This window comes from Sander lucioperca, chromosome 14 (genome assembly GCF_008315115.2).
Source record: "Sander lucioperca isolate FBNREF2018 chromosome 14, SLUC_FBN_1.2, whole genome shotgun sequence".
In the NCBI taxonomy this organism is placed as follows: Eukaryota; Metazoa; Chordata; class Actinopteri; order Perciformes; family Percidae; genus Sander; species Sander lucioperca.
The window spans coordinates 24,937,230-24,960,794 of NC_050186.1; the positions used below are offsets into that span (position 1 = coordinate 24,937,230).

The 23,565-nt window shown below is 41.6% G+C and overlaps 1 protein-coding gene and 1 long non-coding RNA gene across 6 annotated transcripts in view; one reads left to right on the top strand and one right to left on the bottom strand.

The window, feature by feature from the left end:
- Nucleotides 1–590: 590 nt before the first annotated feature.
- Nucleotides 591–11,495, top strand: LOC118493075. Its single transcript, XR_004895025.1, has 3 exons — nucleotides 591–1,528; nucleotides 9,241–9,246; nucleotides 11,484–11,495. It is a non-coding gene; the product is annotated as an uncharacterized LOC118493075 (long non-coding RNA).
- Nucleotides 2,002–23,565, bottom strand: part of tsc1b (TSC complex subunit 1b) — a 39,849-nt gene continuing 18,285 nt past the window's right edge. For 3 of the 5 annotated variants that reach the window (XM_035991553.1, XM_035991551.1, XM_035991552.1), the window contains exons 12-22: nucleotides 22,945–23,038; nucleotides 21,796–21,903; nucleotides 17,906–18,536; nucleotides 16,388–16,431; nucleotides 13,281–13,456; nucleotides 12,444–12,626; nucleotides 11,277–11,387; nucleotides 7,994–8,116; nucleotides 5,195–5,400; nucleotides 4,242–4,415; nucleotides 2,002–3,649 (exon numbers count right to left, since the gene is read on the bottom strand). In XM_035991553.1, the coding sequence (XP_035847446.1) occupies nucleotides 2,959–3,649; nucleotides 4,242–4,415; nucleotides 5,195–5,400; nucleotides 7,994–8,116; nucleotides 11,277–11,387; nucleotides 12,444–12,626; nucleotides 13,281–13,456; nucleotides 16,388–16,431; nucleotides 17,906–18,536; nucleotides 21,796–21,903; nucleotides 22,945–23,038 (2,541 nt within the window). In that variant the 3' untranslated portion in view covers nucleotides 2,002–2,958. The remainder of the gene's footprint in view (nucleotides 3,650–4,241; nucleotides 4,416–5,194; nucleotides 5,401–7,993; nucleotides 8,117–11,276; nucleotides 11,388–12,443; nucleotides 12,627–13,280; nucleotides 13,457–16,387; nucleotides 16,432–17,905; nucleotides 18,537–21,795; nucleotides 21,904–22,944; nucleotides 23,039–23,565) is intronic. The other 2 variants (XM_031277506.2, XM_031277505.2) reach the window with 2 other exon arrangements.

Below are 23,565 nucleotides of genomic sequence, written 5' to 3' on the forward strand. Positions count from 1 at the left end.
TAACGTTAGCTGCCGAGAGTTAGCTAGCTAGTGTTGCGTATTTCTAGCTAGTTGAGAAGACCGACACCACTCCTTCTCTTCCATCCATGCACCACTCTCATATATGTCCATTTAATATGAAGCTATGAGTCACGAAGCAGTTAGCGTATTTTAGCTTAATTTAGTTCAGCTGCGCGGAATAAACAAACGCGAAATAAAGTGTTAAATAGGTACCCACCAAACGAGAGAAAACATATCTCAAACATAGACTTCATATTTACACCGTTCTGAGATTGAACGTCTCTCTCTCTCTCTCTCTCGTTTATGTATTTGGTTGTGTTGTGGTATTTGCAGTGCGTTTGCTGAATGCTGCACATATGTTGTCAAATTAATGAAGTTGTTTTCTTAATTTGCTTGTGTTTTGTCTATTTGCATGTGTTTTCTTAAGCTGCAGGGCGTCTGCCCCTGTCGGCCACCGTATAGTGCAGATATTAAAACAATACATTTTTGATGGCTCAGTTTTAACTCATTTTTCATTGACCAAACATGCCAAACTGCTCATGCATCCCCTCTGAACCCATGCAGAGGGCCTCCAGACAGTTTTAATTTAGATTGGGCAACATCTAATCAAAGAATGTAAACAAGTCTAAGAATCTGTCCACACATTCAAAAATAGAAATAGAAAATGGTGAAAAATGCCAATTACAATTATCCACAGCCAAAAGTGTCTGGCCAACAGTCCAGAGCCTCTAGGGCCTTATATTACAGGGCTGGCCACCAAAGAAAATCATCCTGTATGCCATTAGACTTCCATTCATTCTCTTTTCTATTGAGCTGTAAACCAACAACACAGTTTAGGAGGATGGACTGACTCTTTTCAGTCTGCAAACATCTGAAATTGTCCAGTCCCAGAAAACAAACTCAACCTTCACTAGACATAACGACAAAAATACCTTGATGCTGCATTTCCACTGAGATACAAATGGAGGGGCTTACATTCAGCAGCAGAAACAAAAAACCAAAACTCAGAATTGTAGTGCAAAACATTGAAGACGATCTTTATTGTTCACAGTTAAATACAAGCCACTGCTTTAGGAACTTCCTTTTTTGCCATTTCATCCCAGATTCTCCAGCTCTGGTCAGAGTCCTGGTTTCTTCAGTTTGTGCTGATTGTACCTTCTGTCTTTGTTTGCGGTAGTTACTACGGTTGGCATTTAAAGTGGATTGTTGAACATGCTTTAGATAGCGAGGCAAAAGGAAGTGACAGCAGGAGTTCTCGGTGGACAACAGGATTTGGATGACTTTCAATACAGGAGTTTACTTCTAATACTCGGTAGAAATGAGGTAACTCCCTGTTTATCAGACCTGCAGAAGGGAACCTGATTGGACAACATGTTTTTGGTTTTGTTTCACACACTTTACCAGCTGAATGTACAAACAACAGGAGAAACAACACTTTCTGTTAAGAGATGTTTGAATTCAGCCAGAACACAAATGTTTGCATGGCACTTCAAAATGATCAGTTGGTAATCTTGAACAGTAAAAGCAGGTGGCAGGTCTGATTCAAATTTAGGATATGTACTTGTGAGCGCCCTTCATAGCTGGATAAATAAAAAAAAATAAAAATAAAAAAAAAAACGTACAGAATGTGGAATTCATAAAAATGCATACAATTTCATCATCTTCTAAATTTCACACACTTTCCTCATCGCACCCTTGCTGAAACCAACATGACTGCATCACCTACGCGCTTGCACATTGGCAAACAAAAACACATTCTCCCTTTGACTTATTTTGGACAAAAACTCAATGGAGTTTTGTATGGAAATGTTAGTTTTCCAATTCAGTCCTCTGTTAGGTTTCCCCAAACCAAAAAATCTCTACGTACTGATCATCTCCACCGCTCTGATGTAACACTCACTCTGATATCAAAAACATATTTCGGTCCGCAGTTAACGCCAAAGCTAGCCTAACAGATGATCATGACGAATGTAACATCTCCTGCTCTTATGGGGTTTTTTTAATTGCCAATTGGATTTTAAAGGGTCACTACACCCAAACTACCAAACCATTTTCTCATTTAGCTCCAGTGATATCAACTAGAGCAGATATTTCAAGTTTTATTTTTAGTTTATTAAGATTTGTCTCTGCGATTCCTGTCTTCATGGGCAACAAAATGGAGGCTGAAAGGAACTTTATTTGTGTTGCTCGCAGCATTTACAAATCCAAAAATTATAACAGCAACTTGTCTTTTCAGAAACTGTGTCCTCATTACTCTGGATAATACACAGACCTGTAAACCTTTTATCAGAACTGTAAACTATTTCTTCAGTAGAAGATAGTTCCAATTTAAAACTCAGAAAGGGTTGTGGATTATCCAAAGTAACTGTGACACTCAGAAGACAAGTTGCTGCTGAGGTGTTTATTTTTTTTATAAATGTGATCTTTCAATGCTGGGAGCACCACAAACAAAATTCCATTTACTTCCATTGTTTTGGCTTTGGAGGCAGAAATCTCAGACAGAAAGTTTGGACTAATTGAATTAATTCAACTATCCGCATGGCTGATACAACAGGAGCCAAGTTGGCTTTTTGTATTTTGGGTGAACTGACTCTTTAAACATCAGACTCACATGCATGTTATTGATAACTTATTGATCACATCCTGTTGGCATATCTTTGAGCGTTTTTGTCTCATATCCAAAAATAATAAGACTAGCATCTCCACTGGTAACACATTGACTTTGTATCCCTGTCACATTGTCAAAACTCTTCATGGGAATGACTCAGAATAAATAAAAAATAATAAAAAAGTAAACATTTTGGGAAATCCTGTTGTCCACTCAAAGGAATGGAACAAATAACACTGAATTCCAAAGAGTTGCTGACATGTTACTCTTATGCTGATTTGTAGCTCTTCTCCATCATTAAACTTCAGTCTCTTAACGTCCGCCCTGCGTCCCGGCTCAGTCCTGTGTTTCTAACTGTGCTCGTGATGTGTTTCATTATAGTCCATGATCTTTAGCTGCTGCTGCTGCCGGGGGCGCCCTGAACTCGCCTGACCCCGCCCTCCACCTGACCCTGCCTTCCTGCGGGGGCTTTCCTGGCTGGAGGCCCGCTGCTTGGGCTCAGAGGGGGGCTCCTTGGTGGGCACAGTGAGAGGAGTGGCGTGAGCAGGGGCTGGGGCTGGGGCGGGGAGCGGAGTCGAGACAGGGGAAGGTGCAGGGCAAACGATGCCGATATAACCTGGGTAGGGTGGCTCCACGCACAGCTCAGTCTTCAGGCCGTGGGCAAGGCCCGCCAGGCGCGTCTGCGGTTGATCCTCGTCGCACTGGCTCTCACTCTTGTTGCGGAACAGCTCGCGAGCCCTCATACCCAGGAAGCTCTTTGCGCTTGGGTAGGAGCCCACGGTGAGCGGAGCGTCGGAGGCGGGCAGGGGTGCGAGTGAGTTGCCGTAGGGACAGGACAGAGAGGGCTCCACCAGCAGGGGCGGGGCCAGGTCCTGGCTGCCGTTGATGGAGTTGGCTGTTGTCTTCTTGGAAGAGTTGCTCCCCTTTGGTTGCCGTGGCGATAAAGTGCTGCCGTTGCCCCGAGGGGAGTCGTGCGGTGGGAGTCTACTGTCCACCTCCACGTCGGTGTGAAGTTGACTTTGTCCATCTGGCACCATGACACTGTGGGGAGGACAAAATATTCACACGTAAAGAAAAACACTCGAGGACCCTGAAATGTATTGATAGATCAGGTGATGCCAAGTATTCATGTGAGTATCAATATACTACCACAAACGTTTACATAAATGCATGCGCTACATTTATTCATACAGTTAACTGCCAGAACTTTGGTATATTCAGGGATCGCTTGGTGCTTGTTAAGAAACCTGAACCTTCTATTATCAAAAACACAATTCAAATGACCAAATACGGAAAGAGCATAATCTAAGATATATTTAAGGGGTCATGGGATGACTAACAAGACTGAAAATGAGGGGGGAAAACTCTTTCTGTTACATGTCGTGGCTTCTAAAAAGTAGTCAAAAATGGAAAGAAACAATCACAGATAGATAGACATACGGAATGCAGCCATCACAGGTAGATACTGGCCAGTCTAAACTGTCACAAGCCAAAAAGGTTGGGGACCATTGTAAACCGTAAAGTAAGTTCAATCGTGTAGCAAATTCGGCAGCGTAACCGTAACGCAATACTATGCGAACTGAACTGAACAGCAACCTAAAAAAGAAAAGAAATAAAAAGTGCTCAGCCTGACCTGCTGTCAGCGTGCGTGTGTGGGTCAGCTCTGCCCCCTGGTGGTGAAAAGGTGGCGGTACTGGCAGGAGCCTCCATCTCCACACGGCTGTAGAGCTGCAGGAGTTCAGTCTGCAGCAGCTGAGTGATTCTCCTCTGAGCCTGATACCGGCTGTCGGAGGCCTGCAGCTCCGCCCTGCGCAGAGAGAGAGATGAGACGTGGACAAGGAAAAGATGAGGTGGGAAAGAGAACACAAGTACAATTGAAATTAGAGTAAAGGAAATACAATATAGAAAGAACACATGAGATGAGAAAAGGGACAGATGAGAAGAAACAGGTGACTGACTGCAAAATCTTTTCATAGGGGCTTTGTACCTGTGCATTGTTGTCAGAAAAGACAGTATCTCAACTTAGCATGTTTCTCTAATATCTGATGAGGCATAGGGGTCATTTCTGGATTTATTACAGTACACATATTACATACTGGACCTTTAACATGAATCCAACATATTATTAGCAAATATATATCAGCATATCTGTGGAAAAAAAAACAGTGATGATAGGCTTACTGGCCTGGCTATAGGTAAGGTAGTCACTAAGGTAGCCATCACAAATATAGTTCATCCTAAGGATACACTCTGCCACATGTACGTGTAACATTAAAACATGATTTATAAAATCATACCAACAATTATTAAAACTTATTGTAGGCCCAGTTTAAGTTGCAACTTAATTTTATACAATATACGTTGTGTGTGGGGGGGGTCCCCTCTTTCAGTTAAGGGGTCGCTGGGTTGAAAAACGTTGAAGACCCCTGGCTTAGACAACTGATTCATGTCCTACGGACTAGGATGCTGTTGTACCGATGCTGAGATGCACACAGATATCAAAATATGTATGGGCATCGTTTTTCAGTTTTACTAAAAAGTGATGATCAAGGAGGAGATTTTGAGGATTTGGAAGTTCACACTCACTTTGCTTGACATTTCACATCCTCGAGGAACTTCTTCTGCTCTGCGATGAGATGTTCCTTCTTGGAGAGGTGCGTCTCCAGCTCGGCGACTCTCTGCTGCGCCGCCTCTAGTTTCTGACCCTGAACCAGCAGGCTCTGCCTCAGCATCTCCACCTCTTTGCCATAAGACAACTTCAGCATCTGGGCCTCCTGGGTGGTGGCAGGCCATTGAAATGAATGAGAGGGTAAAAAAAAAAGAAAAAAGACACAGATGAAGCATTGTGGAGCATTTTTAATAAAAAGGTTTTCAGCCATGTGAGAGCAGCTTGTTCTATGATGAGTTTTTCAATGTGTATTCTTATATTTTCCATACAATAAATGCTATTTTATGCCATTATGACGTTATAATGTTATGTTTTCAAATTAACATTTTTCCCCCCCTTTCTTGAAAAACAACAGTTTTAGACATACAAGGTTTTCACCCCACAGCGACGATATGCTACTTATCCAACTGACAAATTCAGTTTTACTCGTGCTTTAAAGGGAACACGCCGACTTATTGGGACTTTAGCTTATTCACCATATCCCCCAGAGTTAGATAAGTCCATACATACCCTTCTCATCTCCGTGTGTGTTGTAACTCTGTCTGACGCCCCCACCGCTAGCTTAGCCTAGCCCAGATCCTGGAGGTAACCGGCTCCAACTAGCCTACTGCTCCCAATAAGTGACAAAATAACACCAACATGTTCCTGTTTACAAGTTGTGATTTGTATAGTCACAGCATGTAGAAATAACAAGGTCATTATGCTTTTACTATCTAGTAATTGTTGACTCTATTACTCCAACTCTGAGCGAACTCCAGGCGAACCCTCTGCTCCTCACCACAGGGCTTCAGATGCTGCGAGCAAATCACTCCGCCCAAGTAGCAGAGGTAGCAGTGCTTCGCCTCTCTGAGAATATAGTTCCCAGTTTATATACGGATAGAAGATGGCTGTGTCTCATGTGACCTTGTTATTTGTACACAATGTTAGGCCTGTCGCGATAGTCAATAAATCAATTAATCGCATAAAAAAAATGAGCTCGATAATTTTCGATAAATGTGGGTGTGGGTGTGTGTGTGCGCGGGTGTGTGTGGGTGTGTGTGTGCGCGGGTGTGTGTGGGTGTGTGTGGGTGGGTGTGTGTGGGTGGGTGTGTGTAGGTGTCGGCCCGCCCCTGCAAAGCTCCGACCTGCAGACAGCAGAAGAAAGTAGCTGCACCTTCGCCAAAGACTGAAAAACAGAACTATTTTGATAGTTCTGTTACTCGCCATGTGGCAGATAGCCACATAGATATAGATAGATATCATTTATTAATTATATATTATTTAAATTGAATATTTAGTGTTTAATTAATACTTGTTAAATGTAGTACAGAGTCTGTAGTCTATCGCACAAACACTCGACGAATGCTGCAAACATTTGACAGCCAGTACGAATTGCCTGGGAGAACATACGTGTCACAAACGGCAATTCCACAACTGTACAACAGCGTGAAAGACGACTTATACTAAAGGAGATCAAAGACACATTGTGGATATTTGGAAAAGGTGTACCTGCATTACTATGCATTATCATTATATTAGATGAAAATGGTCTCAGAACGACAATATTATCGTTTATCACAATAATTTCTGGGAAAATTTATCGTCCAGCAAAATGTGTTATCGTGACAGACCTACATGCTGTGACTATACAAATCACAACATGTAAATAGGAAAATGTTGGCGTTATTTTGTCACTTATTGGGAGCAGTAGGCTAGTTGGAACCGGTTACCTCCAGGATCTGTGCTAAGCAGGCTAGCGGTGGGGGCGTCAGACAGAGTTACAACACACACGGAGACGTGAAGGGTATATATCGATTTGTCTAACTCTGGGGGTGACGGTCAATAAGCTAAAGTCCCAATAAGTCGGCGTGTTCCTTTAAGAAAAGGTATGGATCTGCAGCACAGGTCCAGGAGTCATATCCGAAAAAAAATATTGATACCAAAATACTTAGATTTTAAAGCAACTCTCCCAAACGTCCCTGATAAAATGCACTGCTAATGTATGTTACTTATACTAATAGTCATATTGTCTGCCATGTGAATTAAGTGAGTTTTCCGGCTCCGGTAACTGAGCCATTCACTTTAGAGAACAGAAAAAAAAAAAGATGCAATAAAATGCATGAAACTGACTATGAAGGATGTGAAAAAAAAATGTTTTAAAGACATAAAAAGATACAAAACCTTTGATCAGTGATGTATTTGGAGACTAAAAAAGGAGTAGCTACTAAAGCACACGTTAGATGTGTGTAAGGGGCAAACCGAGTGGACGGAGAAACATTTAAAAACTAACATGTGGCAGTTGGGATCATTGCTCCCCTTTTCCAATTTTGACATATGATTTTCATTACCGATTAATATGCAGACTATTGTCTCAATTTGATTTAATGATATTATATAAAAAGGTCAAATGTCTTAAAACACAAGGTAATATGAAAGTGCTTGAGGTTTTTCGGACAGTGTGTCTGGTTAAATGGCAGAATTGAAAACATGTGAACATTTGGTTTCAACACTGGACCAAAGCAGCCCCCCTTGACTCTATCCTCATACTCGATAATGATCACCATCACATTAGATAGATGAGCTTACAGTGAAGCTAAAAACGCTTGGCAGCACCCAACAAACCCAGTTAGTGTCCCTTTTCTCACCTCAGTATGTCGTCTCTGCAGTTCTCCGCATCTGTCACACACACACACACACACACACACACACACACACACACTTACTTCCTTCCAGCGTACCTTTGCATTATCGGCGCCTGTGTGGTGTAACTCCTGCGTGGACAGCTTATGTGCCTCCCCGAGGAGCAGCAGCTGCTTGTTCAGGAAGCTCATCTGCTGCTGGGTGCTCTCGCTGTTGCTCAGCTGAAGGACAAACACGAGACAAACAATGACGACGGAGGGCAAAAACAGCAATTACGCAAATCAAACCTGTCCAGAAATAGCTGGGACTGCAACAATAACAATAAGCACGACAGATTTAGTCATTAATGACCTCTCCAAACCCACTGAAGATTCAACGAGCAGCGGCAGGTGAGCTGTCTAAATATTTCAGTAAACCCGTCACTCCGAGGAGCTTTTTGTTAAAAAATGATTTTTTTTTACTTTAGGACAGAACTTCACTTTGTGGTCATCTAAAAAGAGAAATGTTACGCTGTACAGACAGTCTATGAAAAAGCATCTTCAGAAATGACAGGATCGCAGGATATTAAGCCCTGCAGTCTATTCATTCTGTCTGAATATCACTAATGAGGATCTAAGTCAACTAAAAGCCTGAATCAACTGCTCCTTGTTTGTCAGGATCTGGGTTCAGTCTGGGTCAGAAGAGGGAAACGGACCTCAGACAAACCCCAGGAGGCAGAAAAACACCCAGACCCCCTGTGCCGTTGACCCAAAAATAGAGAGGGAGAGACAATCTCCAAGGCAACCGAGCCCTGGGACAGTTTGCAGAGAGGACGGGGGCATGTGCTGCTGTAACCCCCTGAGTCTGACCCAACTGTCCGCCAGCCTGCTCACTCACTATCCTGCCCAATTCCTCTATTTAGGAAAGCAGTAGGAAGCACATAGAAATCAGAGTCACATTTTTACACTGGAAGAGCCTGAAGGGCAGCGACCAAACATAAAGCGGTCAGTCGTTAGTAGCAAAGTGCTGTGTGAATAGTGCCTACTGTATATGGCTTTGTTAGCAGAGACATGTTCAACATGTTTATCTCCGTATCCAGAACTGAACACCCGCCCAGACATGAAACGTAAAATTGCAGAAGACATCCTTCGTTTTGGCACGACGTCGCGTCACACTGCACAGAAAATATCAGATGTAAGTTCCGACTGATGGCTGATTTTGTCCAAGGCAGAAACACCAATTCAATTGAAATTTCAGGACAAATAATGATATATCAGAAACTTATTTTACCTGATATAGTTTAATACATATGGACCAAAATAAATAAAAACTCTTTCAGTGCAGTATGTGGCCATACGCAATCAAGATATAGGTAAGAACTGGAAATGTCCGGTCAAAAACAACAGTCCCAGAACTATATGTAGCTCCTTTCAACAATGCAACACAGGCAATTTTACATGTTGGTCGTATGTCTGGATAGGACCTTAAATAGGAGAAAGATGAACATGAATAAATTGGATTTATTTCTATGCTGCACTTTTTTCTGTATTTTATTTTGGGCATCTTATTACTGCACTGTAATTAGGGATGGGGATCGTTAATTTTTATTGATATTGATATCATTTTCAAGACTGCTTAACGATCCCTGTCTTTATCGAGACCACAAATTCTTAATCTTAACAGAACTATTATTGCTTTTATTGCGAATACTGTGAGTCTGTGACTGTTTGATTTCTTGTGTCTCGTCGCTGTTTTTGTTCTAACCCTCTGAGCCCTAAGGTATTTTTGACAACTTATGGTCAAACCAAATTATTGTGCCCTCGGGTGATTCCTCTTCACCATATACGATCTTTGTTTCATCTGAAATGACGGACCAGCCTTCCATTGGTTGACAAGACATAAACAAGCTTTTTTTGATTGGTCAGAATGGTCTCCCAGAGCATCATGGGGAAAAATGGTTAGCATCAAAGCTAGTGGTGATAAATGACCCAAAAAACTATGGACATAATGAAGAGCTGGGCAATATATCGATATTATATCGATATCGTGATATGAGACTAGATATCGACTTAGATTTTGGATATCGTAATATGACAAGTGTTGTCTTTTCCTGGTTTTAAAGGCTGCATTACAGTAAAGTGATGTAATTTTCTGAACTTACCAGACTGTTGTAACTGTTCTATTATTTGCCTTTCCCCACTTAGTCATTATATCCACATTACTGATGATTATTTATCAAAAATCTCATTGTGTAAATATTTTGTGAAAGCACCATAAGTCAACACTACAATTTCGTTGCGGTATCGGTATCGAGGTATTTGGTCAAAAATATCGTGATATTTGATTTTCTCCATATCGCCCAGCCCTCTCTGTAGCCAGTCCGACTATGTTTTGAATGATTTGGGGTGGGGAGGCTAGTCTTTACCTATGGTCCTTACGCACACACTGTGCTCGTAAATCATTTTCATTCACACGTATCTATTTTTAGACATTACGTTATATGATCTCGAGAGCAGTATCAATAAGCTCAGACCTTATTGATTTTCGGGTTTTGAGAATTTGGAACCGGGTCTTTAATAGAACCGGGTCTGGATAATTGCACTATATCTGTATTTCTGGTCTGTTATTATTTTTGTCTAAATAATTCTCTAAATATCTATATAATTTAATTATATTTAAAACGATTTTATTTTGATTTTCAGTGTGTTTTTAAAAAATTCTAATGCATTTCCTCGCCTTCTGTAAAGCACTTGATACATTGGTCTGCTCATATTATGCTTTTTGGCTTTTCTAGGTTCCTTTATCGTGTTATATATCTTTCTTGTGCATGTTACAGGTTTACAAAGTGAAAAAGCCCAAAGTCCACCCCAAAGGGACCATCTCCAACAGAAAACACTGTTCACAAACTGCTCCAAACAGCTCTATTGTAGTCCAGCCTTTACTTCAGAGACGAACGTGCGTCACTTTGTAACACACGTTATAATGCTCGCCTAGCTGCTAGCGTGGCACGCCCTCATACTCTTCTTCTGACTGGCTAGTAGTCCTTATCTAGCTCCTGCGCATGTGTGACTCCCAACAAAGATAGAACAGAAGTGAGATGCCTCACTCTGTAGCTAAAACAGAAAGCTCAACACACAGGGTGAAAAGAGGAGCTGCAGCAATGTGCAGTACTACAAAAATATGTAAACCTATTCTAGTACAACCTCTAAATACAATTACGAACCGGAAAATTAGCATAATATGAGCACTTTAAATGACAAACCTCATTAGCTAATCAGATAGATGAAGCTGACAATGTCATGCATTCCATGTCTTTTAATTACATTGTGCATTCTGTCACCGACCAGAAACTGAGAAGATAATGAGTTAAATCAGACTCAGTTGGTTCAGGTGTTTCTTTACCTTGATAGCCATCTGGTTGAGGAGGTGACCAGTGTGGCAGACTTTGTTGTTGGCCCTCTGAAGTTCCGCCTCCAGTTCGTCCATCCTTTTCTGACACTCCTGGACTTTGCTCTGGAGACGCAGAACAGAACCACATTGCAAGAGAGTTACCTCTGATAAAAAGGTAACTACTACTGAATCTCTGAGGCCTAGTTCAAACGTACAAAGATATATATTTTTAAACGCAAGTTTTTTTCTATGCGCTTTGGCCTTTCATTCACACATAAACAACATTTTGGGTCACTGTAAACGGAGCTTATGGAACACTCCGGCCATGGTGAAGCCTTTTAGAAAAGTCTGTGTGTGGCTGAGTTTTTGGTTTGTAACGTCAGAGTGTGCGCCTTTATCTCCTTTGTGAGGCTTCGACAAATGAAGCAACATTTCATGCAATGGCAGCCGTGGCCAAAATAGTGTCGGTAACAGGCGTGCTAGCAGGACTTTTTGCATGTTTACACGTTAATGTACAGTTACTCTTCCATTGTTACTAGCTACTGCTACATAATCTAACACCGCCAAGACATAGACCCCGTCGCCAATGTTGGTCTTGGGACGAGAACGTCGGACTTCTAGTTGGTGGGTAGTCTTCCGGTCTAGCCGTTTGTTTCAGGCTTCTGATTGGCCAATATCTTCTTCTTCTTCTTTGCACAACTGGCATTATATCGCCGCCTGTTGGCTTAGCATGATCTTGACAGCAATTCAATTGATTTTTGTGTTTTCATGTGGACTGGCATTGAACATTGTGTGTGTGTGTGTGTGTGTGTGTGTGTGTGTGTGTGTGTGTGTGTGTGTGTGTGTGTGTGTGTGTGTGTGTGTGACCTGTGTTAACGTGCGCTTGTTGCCATGTGTGCGCTAATGCGCTCATCTGTTGACATTTCCAAATGCCTTCCTACAGTTGCTTAATAAAAGCGGGCTTTCCACACAAACAAATGTATATTAGTCATTAGTATGAGAAAAAAAATTAGATTTTAACTGTGTCGGGCTCGGTTACTGCCCTGTCGGACGTGGGCCGCACTCGGACAGAAAAATGCGGCCCGATCCGCACTCTAATGTGGACTAGCCACAGTCAGTGTGTGTGTGTGTGTGTGTGTGTGTGTGTGTGTGTGTGTGTGTGTGTGTGTGTGTGTGTACCTGAAGCTCCTGGTTCTTGGTGTAGTAGTCGTCCCGTCCCTGCTGCAGCTGTCTGATCTGACTGTGCAGCCTGGTGACCACTGTCTCCCGGTCGTCCCACAGCTGCCTGTACCGCTGCTGCTCCACCTGCAGACTCTCCCTCAGAGACACAATGTCCACACTCTGCAGGTTCAGCTGGTCCTTCTATATACACACACACACACACACACACACACACACACACACACACACACACACACACACACACACACGTTAGGTACAAAGTGTAAAGGAGTTTCTAAACACATAGAAAGAATAGATGTTTTAAGGCAATTTGCAGCAGTTTGTACAGTCCAGCTGGTCTTGGGACAGACACGTAGACATTTTTCCCCACAAAACTCAATTACTGTGCAACATTTCCACCAGCTGACTGCTGCATGAATGTGTCAGTGTTCCACCTCTTTGTTTACATTTCATTCCAGGAAACAAAACAGCCTTCAGGGCTTCCTCATAACCGTCACTTGTTGAAAACCGATCTGTCTGGGTCACTCTCCGCTGCCAACTAAATAATTTCAGTGACACTGTCTCCTGTTGTGTGCTGCAGATGATTCCCAACTGATTTGACAGCTAGAGTTATAAAATACCTCAGTAACCAGTGGACATTTCCCCCTCTCATTGCGTTCAGGATGCAAACAGGATACGTTGGTTGTTGAGATATTAACCCTGTGAGCCTCCAGTTACGGGACAGACCGTTAAATGTTTCGTGGGACTGCATCTCAAACAAATCTACAGTAGCATTTTGCTCATTTTAAATACTTACCAGGGCTAATCTGTGATAATGAGCACATGCAAACTTGCCATAGCGTTGTTCTGCTCCTCCAGCGCGGTGGCGTTGATGATGCGTCGGAGGAGGCGCCGGTTGCGGACGGCGTGCTGCTCCCTCTTGTAGCGCTCGTACAGCAGCTGGTTGTGCATCAGGAGCAGCTGGCTGCGCAGCGTGTGAAGCTCGTCCAGCGGCGCCGAGCCTGGGGGACCCATGGGTAATAATAATGTCATTAGCACGGTCACACGCCGTACACACAGACACACCAGTAGAACTGAGCTTAATTATTATTCAAGTGTGGAACAGAATAGCACAGGTAATCAATGGTAATATAAAAAAAATAGAAACAGTGACTGTACATAAATACAAGGCTGTGATTTGACAGGATTCTGGTGTAAATCAACTTCCAACTTCAACTTCATTTTGTTCCAGGAGGGCAAATGGTTTTACAGTCCATCATTCACTTTAAAAGAAAATCATTGATATATTTCTGACTTTACAAAGGGAACACGAGCTGATTAGTACCACAGTAACAAGACACTGGAAACAATACTAAGTATTTTAAAGGGCGTAGACCTCTGCTAGCTTTGCATAATCCTTTAAATTTGTTTTGTTGATAACACAAAATATTTTTTTATTTTTATTTAATCTGGATCATGACGTGCATCAAAACAAGTGTAAAGACAATCATGTGATACATAGATCTTTTTCTGAGTCTGTTGTAATGACTTACTGTTTTTGCACAGAGGTCTTAAAGGTCCTATGCCATGCTGCTTTTTGGATGCTTTTATATAGGCCTTAGTGGTCCCCTAATACTGTATCTGAAGTCTCTTTTATATAGGCCTTAGTGGTCCCCTAATACTGTATCTGAAGTCTCTTTTATATAGACCTTAGTGGTCTCCTAATACTGTATCTGAAGTCTCTTTTATATAGGCCTTAGTGGTCCCCTAATACTGTATCTGAAGTCTCTTTTATATAGACCTTAGTGGTCTCCTAATACTGTATCTGAAGTCTCTTTTATATAGGCCTTAGTGGTCCCCTAATACTGTATCTGAAGTCTCTTTTATATAGACCTTAGTGGTCTCCTAATACTGTATCTGAAGTCTCTTTTATATAGGCCTTAGTGGTCCCCTAATACTGTATCTGAAGTCTCTTTTATATAGGCCTTAGTGGTCCCCTAATACTGTATCTGAAGTCTCTTTTATATAGACCTTAGTGGTCCCCTAATACTGTATCTGAAGTCTCTTTTATATAGACCTTAGTGGTCTCCTAATACTGTATCTGAAGTCTCTTTTATATAGACCTTAGTGGTCCCCTAATACTGTATCTGAAGTCTCTTTTATATAGGCCTTAGTGGTCCCCTAATACTGTATCTGAAGTCTCTTTTATAGAGACCTTAGTGGTCCCCTAATACTGTATCTGAAGTCTCTTTTATATAGACCTTAGTGGTCCCCTAATACTGTATCTGAAGTCTCTTTTATATAGACCTTAGTGGTCCCCTAATACTGTATCTGAAGTCTCTTTTATATAGACCTTAGTGGTCTCCTAATACTGTATCTGAAGTCTCTTTTATATAGACCTTAGTGGTCTCCTAATACTGTATCTGAAGTCTCTTTTATATAGACCTTAGTGGTCCCCTAATACTGTATCTGAAGTCTCTTTTATATAGACCTTAGTGGTCCCCTAATACTGTATCTGAAGTCTCTTTCCTGAAATTCAGCCTTGTTGTAGAATTACAGCCACTAGAGCCAGTCCACAATGAACATTTTTTTTTCCCAATATCGCCATTTCTAGCCACTGGGGGGCCATAGGCAGGCTGGGGGAACTCATATTAATGTTAAAAAACCTCATAAAGTGAAATGTTCATGCCATGGGACCTTTAATGACGTTTACCACCAAAAACTTTATGAACAGAGAACTGTTCATCGAACCTCCACCTACTTTGTTGTTACTGACCGAAATGTGACTGTAGCACCAACATCAAAAATGGCCAAGTAGCGAAAGTTAGTATTCAACACCTGGTCACATTCATAAATCAGATAGTCCTAGATATAAATGTAAGCTCATAATAATGTTTTTGTTATACAGCAACAGCAACACATTTAACTTTTGAGAACGTTGGCTTCTATTATTAAATGGGGGGCGGGGTGGTTTTAAATGAAAAGGTATTGGGAAAAAGTATTGTTTGGTATCTGTAAAAGAACAACTAAAATGTTGCAATCAAATTATGTGAAAAGAAGTGAGCTGCATTGTGCCCCACTCCTGCTTCCTTCTCAGCTTAAAGAAATGATTCAATAGGAGTCCTGGATGTGCACTTAACCTAATCACTTGTTCCTTCCTTCATGGTCCAACCTTCCACCAAATGTCATTACAATCAGTTAAGATTTGGAGATAGCCCGGTGACTGACAAATAAACAGACAAACAGGATTGAACACAACCCTTAACTTTCACCTTTAAGGGTGACAGTATTATCGATCCCCATTCACCTGACAAGATCTTATCAGCTAGTCTTTTCATTTGAACCTGATTTTTAACAACTCTACGTGGCTGCCTTTAAGGCTGCTGTTTGCCAAGTCAATCAGATCACAAAGATGTTTAAAAATGTAGGACTCTTCAAATCCTTACAACTGGCCAACACCACTCTGGATACAGAGCTCTGCTTGTTCCAAGGGGAAGAAAGTAGAGAAAGAACATCTACAGAAAAATTCGGAGGAGAATTTGATCCAAGACCTTTACAGCGCTCCAGAGAGGTTACACCAGTCAGCAAGTGCTGAGCTGTAATTACAAACTGGCAGAGAGGTTTCATAAAAAAAACACAGAAGGGTTGTATTTTGCTGTAGCAGCTAGAGCTGATTCTTGCTCTGGTTAACTGAACACATACAGGAAGGTAAATAAAAAGGGCGAAGACATCTCTAAGTGGCCAACTTTATACATTTCTGAGTTGATCCGATTTTGTGTGACTGTGGGAACTTAACCTCCGCTGAACAAATTCCCGTATGGCTGGGTAAAGTTTTAACATGCTGTTCATGTCTCAGAGCTCGTGACGAATCACTCAGTCATGCCTGAATAACGCTCCATCTGCAGTCTTCATAATAGCATCTTTTATCAGTGTGCGGCAGTGTGGTGCTGTGAGTGATTTACCTCCAAAGTGCGTCCAGTCAGCTGACTTACTTGGCAAAGGTAATCTGGAAAAAGGAGATAATGAAGAAAAAAAAAAACATTTTAGAAGTGTGATGTCTCTGGGATGTTCTCTCTCTTAAGCTGCTCGGTCATGTCAGTCGGGATGTCTAATGATACGATTGTATTCAGAAGAGAAAACACAAACACTGCCAACAACCATTTTAAATATGTGTATAAATGGAGTGTTTTGAAAATGCCACCGTTTCTGGTATTGGGAAAAAAAATAATTCTGTTGCCTATTCACCCAAATTTCATTGATGTTGGTTTTTAATCCAAAACATACTATATCTCTGTTTACCACAACTATTGTAAGATAATCAGAAGGAAACATTGTAGTGATTGCTATAGATCGCACAGACTCAAGTATTCTACACTGAGAAAACTTGGGTTACAGGTAGGGCTGCACGATATGAGGGAAATGTCAAATTGTTGACTGATGTTTGCAATGGCGATGTGATTCACGATATTGGAGGGAAAGATCAATTTTTTTGGATCATCATTCTCATTGAAACACAAGGTGCTAGAGCCATTTCTTGGCCGGGAGCAGCAAAATCCTGGAGTCCTGTCGTCACCGTGAGGGAGCTGGACAACCAGCTAAGACTACAGCAAGAGCCAGGCTAGCGGACGGATGCTAAGCTAAGCATATATAAGCATCATATCTAATAAACAGACATGATAGTGGTATCCATCTTCTTTTTTTTTTTTACTCTAACTACTAAGTGAAATAATGTATTTCCCAAAAAGTCAAACTATTTCTTTAAATACACCCTGAAGAAGGCCGCTTTGTGCCGATACGCGTGGGTTGCTGCCAGTGTTGGGTGAAAATGCCCAAAAAATAATTAAAAAAAAAAAAAAAAAGGTTGTATTATTGGCTCGGAGGACCGGCTCACTGTGTGTGTGGAGAAAGAAAATCGGCGGCGAATAATGAGAACAATGTCATACTTGTTCTCAACTGGGTGTTTCCTTTCGGCTGCAGTAGTAGACTGCAAACAACCCGGTCCGGCTCTGCACAGTGAACAGCACATCAAAACACTGCTGAGTTTCCTCAGTATGATCAACGTGAGTTTCAAACCGACAACACACTCAAAGAACTGGAGAGCAAATACCTCCTCACGTCTTTATTTATTACCACAAAAGAGTATTAATCTACACTACTGCTTTAAAACAATCATTGGTCTTGAAAAATACCCTAAAACCTTTGACTTGAAGTCGTTATTTTCGAGTAAGGAGGAATTTCTGAACACTGTGTGCCATGAGAACAAACTGATCAATTGTGGGTGAATCATCCAAATGTGCTCTGTACGTGTATGTGACTTGTATTGGACAAATGTTGTTGAAGGAGGGCTGAAAAAAAGTGCAAAAGTCAAAACAGTGGAAAACCTAAAAACGGTTAACAGCTAATAACAATGACAAAAAAATAAAAGCCAGAAAATCCTTGAGTAGAAATCAAACTGCAGATTGGAAGCTAGCCCCCCTTACCTCTTGAGGACTTTATCGTGGGTGTCGCTCCCCTGCTGAACAAGGCGATCCAGCACCTCCAGGGGTGAAGCAGACGCTACCCCTTCCTCCTCCCCGTCCTCCAGCCCCTCCTCCTGCTGCTGCAACAGCCTCTCCAGCGTCGCCTTGTGCACCGCCTCCGACGTCTTCTGGCCCACGAAGAGCGAGGCCGCCCTGGGCAGAGCCAGGTCGAAGAACGACTCGTAGGGCACCGCGGCCAGGGTCTTGCTGCTGCACGGGCTCGGAGAGAACATCCCAAACTTGGTCACCTCGTCGTCCGGGGCGGAGGGGCTCCGGTGCAGGTGGTGATCGATGGGGGTGAACCCCGACTGGAAGGACCAGGACTGCTCCAGCCCGAGGGCTGAGCTCCGGCCGTCTCCCGCTACTCCTCGGTCACTCGTACTCGCAGTTGTCTCCCCTTTGTCCGGCGTTGATACAACGTGGTGGGGGTCCCGGACGGGGCCTCCAGGCTGGGTGTTGGAGAGGGTCTTGTCTTGTGCCTGACAGCCAGTCAGAGTCTCAGTGGTGTGGTAGAAAGGCGAGTCGAAGCCCCTCAGACCCGACAGCTCCAGCTGCTCCTCAGTGATCTTCAGCAGCTCCTCTGTGATGGCAGCTGCAGCAGAAACAACATATGGACAATTGTGGTGGATTTTAAACCTGAATGTATGTTCTAAATATCAATGTCTGTGCTTAAACATTTGTGTCGAGGACCTGCTATCCCACACAGGAAAAAAAAAAAAAAAAAAAAGGTTTCTGGGCTTTCTGTTTTTCCCCCAAAGGGACCGGGAATGTTTAAGTCTAAGCAGCTCGCTTTGGCGGCAGAGCTTTGTGCCATTTGGCAGACGCTTGTATTCAAAGTGGGTGACACAGTACTGTACATTTATTTTTAGTACAAGTGGTTCAGGTAAGATTTAAACCAATAACTGTGCAGAGCTAGCTGAACACACACAGGGATATAAACAGGGATGTGATAGCATCCTGGACATTTAGTCATAGTGCAAGAGCTCAGGTTGATTCAGCTAAACAGGATAAAGAATTCACATATTTAAAGATGTGATCCAAATTAACACTTTTGGGTTCAGTCAAAACAACATAGTGCACTGACTGACTGAAAATGTGAGATTCTGATATGTTGGTAGAAATGTATGGTCTCCATTAAAGGTGCTGTAGGTAGGATTGTGAAGATCCAGGACTTAGCCAAAAAAATTTGAACATCGACAACTTCTCAGTCCCTCCCCCCTTTCTGCTGAAGCCCAAAATGGTCTCCTTAGCCCCTCCCCCCACAAGGGAGAATGACTGCGTGTGCAGTGATTGACACACAGTTAGACACCCCCCTGGCTCTGATTGGTGCATCTGAACAGGGAGCTGTGGGTTTTTGCAAATTGCACTACAGGCTGTAGGTGGTGCCAGAGGAGACCGATTTTTTTTTTTAATTACCTGTTTTATGTAGTTCTACTAGAACATAGGGTCAGTTTCAGCAAATATGACAGAAAGTTAATTTTATAAGTCCTACCTACTGCACTTTTAAATGGGCCCCAAGGATATCTGTGTGTCTGTTTAATGATGAGTAAATATTTGTATGGTATGGAGTCAGCTAAAGGATGAATTTGTACACATTAGAAAGATACATTTTGCCCCTTTTTCTTTCATTTTCTTTTCTTTCTCATTTGATGTTAATGTGTTTTTACAATGCCTATGCCTATAATAATCTGTAATGGAATACACATTACCTGTATACTTAATATTAAAGTAACTATATGGAACTTTTTAATGTTGCTGAAACTGTCATTTTTCATATGATGATCCTAAATGACCTGTAACAGCAAACGAGACCAACAGTGAAAAGAATCGTTATTTTTATATAGTTTTTATTAATGCCTCTGCCAGCGTTCGATTTTTCCCACAAAGTCACAAAATGATTTACGGCTGGCTGATCGGCTCTAGGGTAACACATTCTGACAGGTCACAGATTTCTTTCTAACACCAGAAAAGCCTGTGTTAGTGTTATTGTATCCAGCCAGATAAAAGGTAGCATGAGATTTTTTTATATAGGCCTAATTGTATTTTAATTTTATTTTAGAAGTTATCTGCTGTAGTTATGGCTGATACTAGGGCAGGACCATCACAGAAAAGAAGGAAATTAAACGTAGAACAACTAAAAGCTTAAAGGGAAAGTGAAAGACGGGCGAAAACCCCGAGTCAACTTCAGTCGGGCTTTCAACAGATGGAGATAATTACGGGATTGTAAATGATTCAAAACCCACCCCGAATTGGCCCTCAGGTATGTAATATGTCTATTTCATTCATAAAATTATTTTACAATGCGCGATGTGGTTGTAAGCCAGTAGCCAACATTAAATTACGCCCCCCTTTCATTTAGCGCGGACGTTTTATTTCTTTCAGTCAGTGTTTGTGTTGGGCTACTATTTTCTTTTCCCTGGTCCCCCTGTACTTGTGTACTTTGTCCTTGGGTTTCATGAAATGTGCTATATTAATCTAAGTTACAACTATTATCATTACGTTGGTTGCTACAACAATCTCTTAAAGCAACACCAAAGCACTTTTCCTCTTCGGTCCCCCTACAGGTTGGAAGCGGAATTGTCCATTACCGCTGTTGTAATGTCTCATTATGCCTCATTCGAACTACAGATCCGCTACCCGATCTGGCAAACTTGCATAGTGTGGTTATAGCCGATAGAAGGCCGCAAAGCGAATGCAGAAGTGCCGTTCACCCAAGTTGATGAACCACTGAAACGATTTTGGAAACATTATTTTAACAAAGGAATCTTTGGTGTTGCTTTAATGCTTTGGCTCGTGACACAGTGACAGTGATAACGTTACACGGTTTAGCTCACGATACATTCAAAGTAGGCTAAGTTACCGTATGCAACGATGCATCTGTAACATATATTCTCTTATCTAAATGAATGACTTTCTGTCTGAGCAAAACATTCATCGCGACTATATGACCTCCCGGTAACGCTAACTCAGTAATACAGTGGGCAGTACAGCACCGTAAAGAGAAGACCTTTACGACAGCAGGTGTGGTAAAAACACTACCGCTTTTGTCCAAAGCGGCTGCTAGAATCAACACAAAGTGAAAGTTACAAATAGCAACTACATTACACACATGTATATTGGGTTTCTACTAGAACATATTTAGATGCTTTAATGTTAAAAATACTGTCTGTCTGAATATACCTGTATTCACCATCTGTCTGAAACGCTCTGTTTTAGTGGCTGTTTCCCGAACAAACCCAGTCTGCTGGTGCAGACTGCCCAGTCTCATTGCAGCCGGGGAATGACTGTAACGGCACCGTAGCAGCACTTTCTACCTATATACTGTATAGTTGTGACATCACAACCATACTGAAGTCCAGACGGCTCATTTAAAGACACAGCTTCTGAATAGGGGCTGTGTGCATTTCTCTGTGGATTGAGCATTTTGATACTTTCACAATATTTACATAGCACCTCGTCCTGCTTTATAATAATAAAATAAAAAGACATGGAAATTTCACTTTTTACAATAAGGGACCTTTAACATTTTCAACCTTTTAACCTTTAACTGTATTTATCAACCATCTGCTATCTTCTTTGTCGGTAAATATATTATATTGGTTTATTTATTTTTAACTGGAACTGGTCCAGACGTGGGTCTGGCCATTTTGTGGTTTGGACGTTAAAAAATAAACACTTTCCTTTGCCACACATAAAAAGCATTCAAGAGTGTAACATGCTTGTGAGCAGCATTATTTGTTTTGAATGTTTTTTTTTATGAAGAAGATAGCCACAATGTGACCTGTGTTTTCCATGCTGAGTCACACACCGACCGGATCTGGTTCTTTGATCTATACCGAGTCGATACTCACCCTCTTCTCTCTCTTTCTCTGTTCTCAGCTGAAGCTCCAGCTCCTGTTTCTTCATGAAGGCTGACAGCTCCGTCAAAGTCCTGGGGACGTTCTCGCCAGCTCTGGCATCTGATGAGGAAGCGTATCACGTATTGATGTCAGAAAAACAACCTCTTTAACTCTTGTGTTGTCTTCCTGACGACCATGCAACTTTTAGTTTTTCTGGGTCAAAATAAAAAAAAAAAAATCTTTTCAACGTTTGTCAGTTTTTTCCAAGTTTTTTGTCACTATTTCCAATGTTTTTGTCGATTGTCACCTTTTTCCAAATTTTGTTATTTTTCCCCGACATTTTTGAAGCTTTTGCGACTTTTTGCGATGTTTTTGTCGATTTTTTTTCGGTGCTTCATTTGACGTTTTCTTGGTTTTTTTCCCTCCACCCTTTTGAAGTTTTTTCCGACATTTTTGTCACTTTTTTCAACTAGTGACCTCTTTACCACTTTCAAATGCTGTAACATTGAATAAAACACCCACATTCAATAAAAGTTGAGTTGTTTGTGAAGAGTGTTCCATGGAACCATCCACTTTATTTTTTGGACAATTTGGTTGAAAGAAACCCAAATTTCTGGTATAGAAACTTTTTGAAAATGGGTCAAATTTGACCCAAGGACAACAGGAGGGTTAAAAAGCCAAAACATCAACACAACAAATACAACTCGGATATGGTTACGTTTGGGAAAGTCGGTTAGAAGTTTGCCCCTCTCAAGACTAATGATCCAAATGAGTGGTTTGGCATCCCAACCAGTGCTCAGAGAAATTACATTCAGTCTAATTGAGTCCAGGTAGGAGGACCCTGTTGTATGGCAGCAGGTCCCATGTCTATCTGCCAATATGTTCAACATTTTTGAGGCAGACAGAGAGTGTGAGCTGTAAAGTGCAGTAATTGGTGGCTCATGGTGTTCTCTCTCTATCAGGGTCTATTCAGGTTTAACCACATTATTGGCTCGGGTCTAATTATCCTCAGACCCTGCCTTCCAGACTGAAAATTAACCGTTGCTTTTCCACGGTTTAATTTCGGATGTTATTGAAATGACCATTAAAAAGACCTTTACTTTGAAATTATGATGTTAATGATGATAATAAATCACAGTGATGAGACTCGTCATTACTAACCTCTGTGTGTGGCTGCTTCTGCACTCTTCTCCGTATCTTTTACTGGTTCCTGTCTCACCAGTGCAGGCTTACTGCTTTCTCCTGATCGACGATCCTGGAAAGTTACACAGCTTATGGTTTTATTGTATAATGAATTCATTTTTGGAAAACGAGTCCATGGTTCGCTCCAGCTCTTTCTGTGAACATTTGCTCCACGTGATAATGTGGGATTAAAGACATGCAGACACTACATTTATACACCAGAATAAAGAACATTTATGAGACAAAAATCCAAACAAATCAGACTCCTGATGAGAACTAACAATATGCTTTACTCCTGAGTTAAAAATCACAGGCTTAAAGCACGTTTGATAAATCAATTTGCCTCCTGCTGTCAAGGAAATGAGTTTTGAAGATGATAATGATAATTTGAATTGGCTGGCATATTTGCTTGGATGTTCCTAATTAAGCAACATAAGAGGAACAGGATCCTGAACAACTAAGCTATTGTGAAATTCAGAAAAACAGCATACTGGTGATAATTACAATCCAACCCATTGGCCTTCTGCAATTCTGTTATTCTAAAAGAAAACAATTGAAGAAGTTTGTTTGGGGATTGTTGTCTTTTAATGAAGGTAAGAC